General features: G+C 47.3%; 1 protein-coding gene across 1 annotated transcript; it reads left to right on the top strand.

The window, feature by feature from the left end:
• The first annotated feature begins 277 nt into the window (after positions 1 to 277).
• Positions 278 to 1006, top strand: LOC108976304. The gene has a single exon (XM_018945317.1). The coding sequence runs from the start codon at positions 278 to 280 to the stop codon at positions 1004 to 1006; it is 729 nt and encodes a 242-aa protein (XP_018800862.1).
• Positions 1007 to 1093: the final 87 nt, after the last annotated feature.

Consider the following 1093-nt stretch of genomic DNA (forward strand, 5'->3'; position numbering starts at 1 on the left):
CAATACCGTCGGTACCAACCGTTTGAAAAGTGTGAATCAGAATATGCCTCACATATAAGGTACCTTCCAAAGTAAACAGAACTTAAAACAAAAAAAAAAAAAAAGTAAGGAAGAACTAAGTTCGGCTGTCACCGAACATGTTACACTCTCTCATGACAAGTTTCATTAAGATATCTCAATTTTTACTCAAGTTATAGCTTGCACGGACAGATAGACAGACATCCGTTCCAAGCATATCTCAACCCAAAACGTTTCGCCCWGACTTCCGCTGCCCTCGATGTCAGAGGATAACATCGAGGCATATTTTTATTCGCTAGGTTTCTGGTTTGAAGCCTCGCGAGTTTTTGACGATTCAGTGAAATTTAACATTGTGTTAGCAAGTGTGCCTCCGGCRAAACTAATTGAAATGCGCACTATTATCGACGACACGCCTCTTACGGATAAATACGGGTATATGCGGCGGAAAATTATTAATATTTTCACCGAAAGCCAGCAGCGCYGCCTCCAACGGGTTTTAAAGGAGCTACCGCTGGGCGATCGAACACCCCGCGAGTTGTACCACGAGATGCGACGCACTGCTGGACCCGCACTCAGCGAGAGCATTCTGCACGATCTGTGGGTTAGTCGTTTACCGCCGTACGCCCAGGCGGCCATTATCGCGACAAACGCTCCTATCGGTGAGAAGATAAAAATCGCGGATTCCATCTMAGAGTGCTTAGAGATGAAGGTTGGTAACCAGATTTGCGAGGTTAGCACCGAACCGTCGTTTCCAGATGAGTGGTCGAATCTTCGAGATGAAGTCGCCGCTTTAACAAAGCAAGTCAATCAATTCATGCGCAACAGCCGCACACAACAGCGCTCTAGATCTTCAAGTGCCTCACGCAGCAGAAGAGGCACGCTCAATGTACCGTGCTTGTGCTGGTACCATACGAAATTCGGGGCAAATGCCACAAAGTGTCGACAGCCGTGTACATTCACACTGTCGCCGCCTCAAAACGTCGAGTAGGTGGGCGGAGCTAATCCAGTATCAGGGCTCGGCAAATACCCTGATATACAAAGGAGCTATCGACTCTGCATCTACGATACATCAGCA

The sequence above is a fragment of the Bactrocera latifrons genome, unplaced genomic scaffold, assembly GCF_001853355.1.
Source record: "Bactrocera latifrons isolate USDA-ARS-PBARC rearing strain unplaced genomic scaffold, ASM185335v1 scaffold_746, whole genome shotgun sequence".
NCBI lineage: Eukaryota > Metazoa > Arthropoda > Insecta > Diptera > Tephritidae > Bactrocera > Bactrocera latifrons.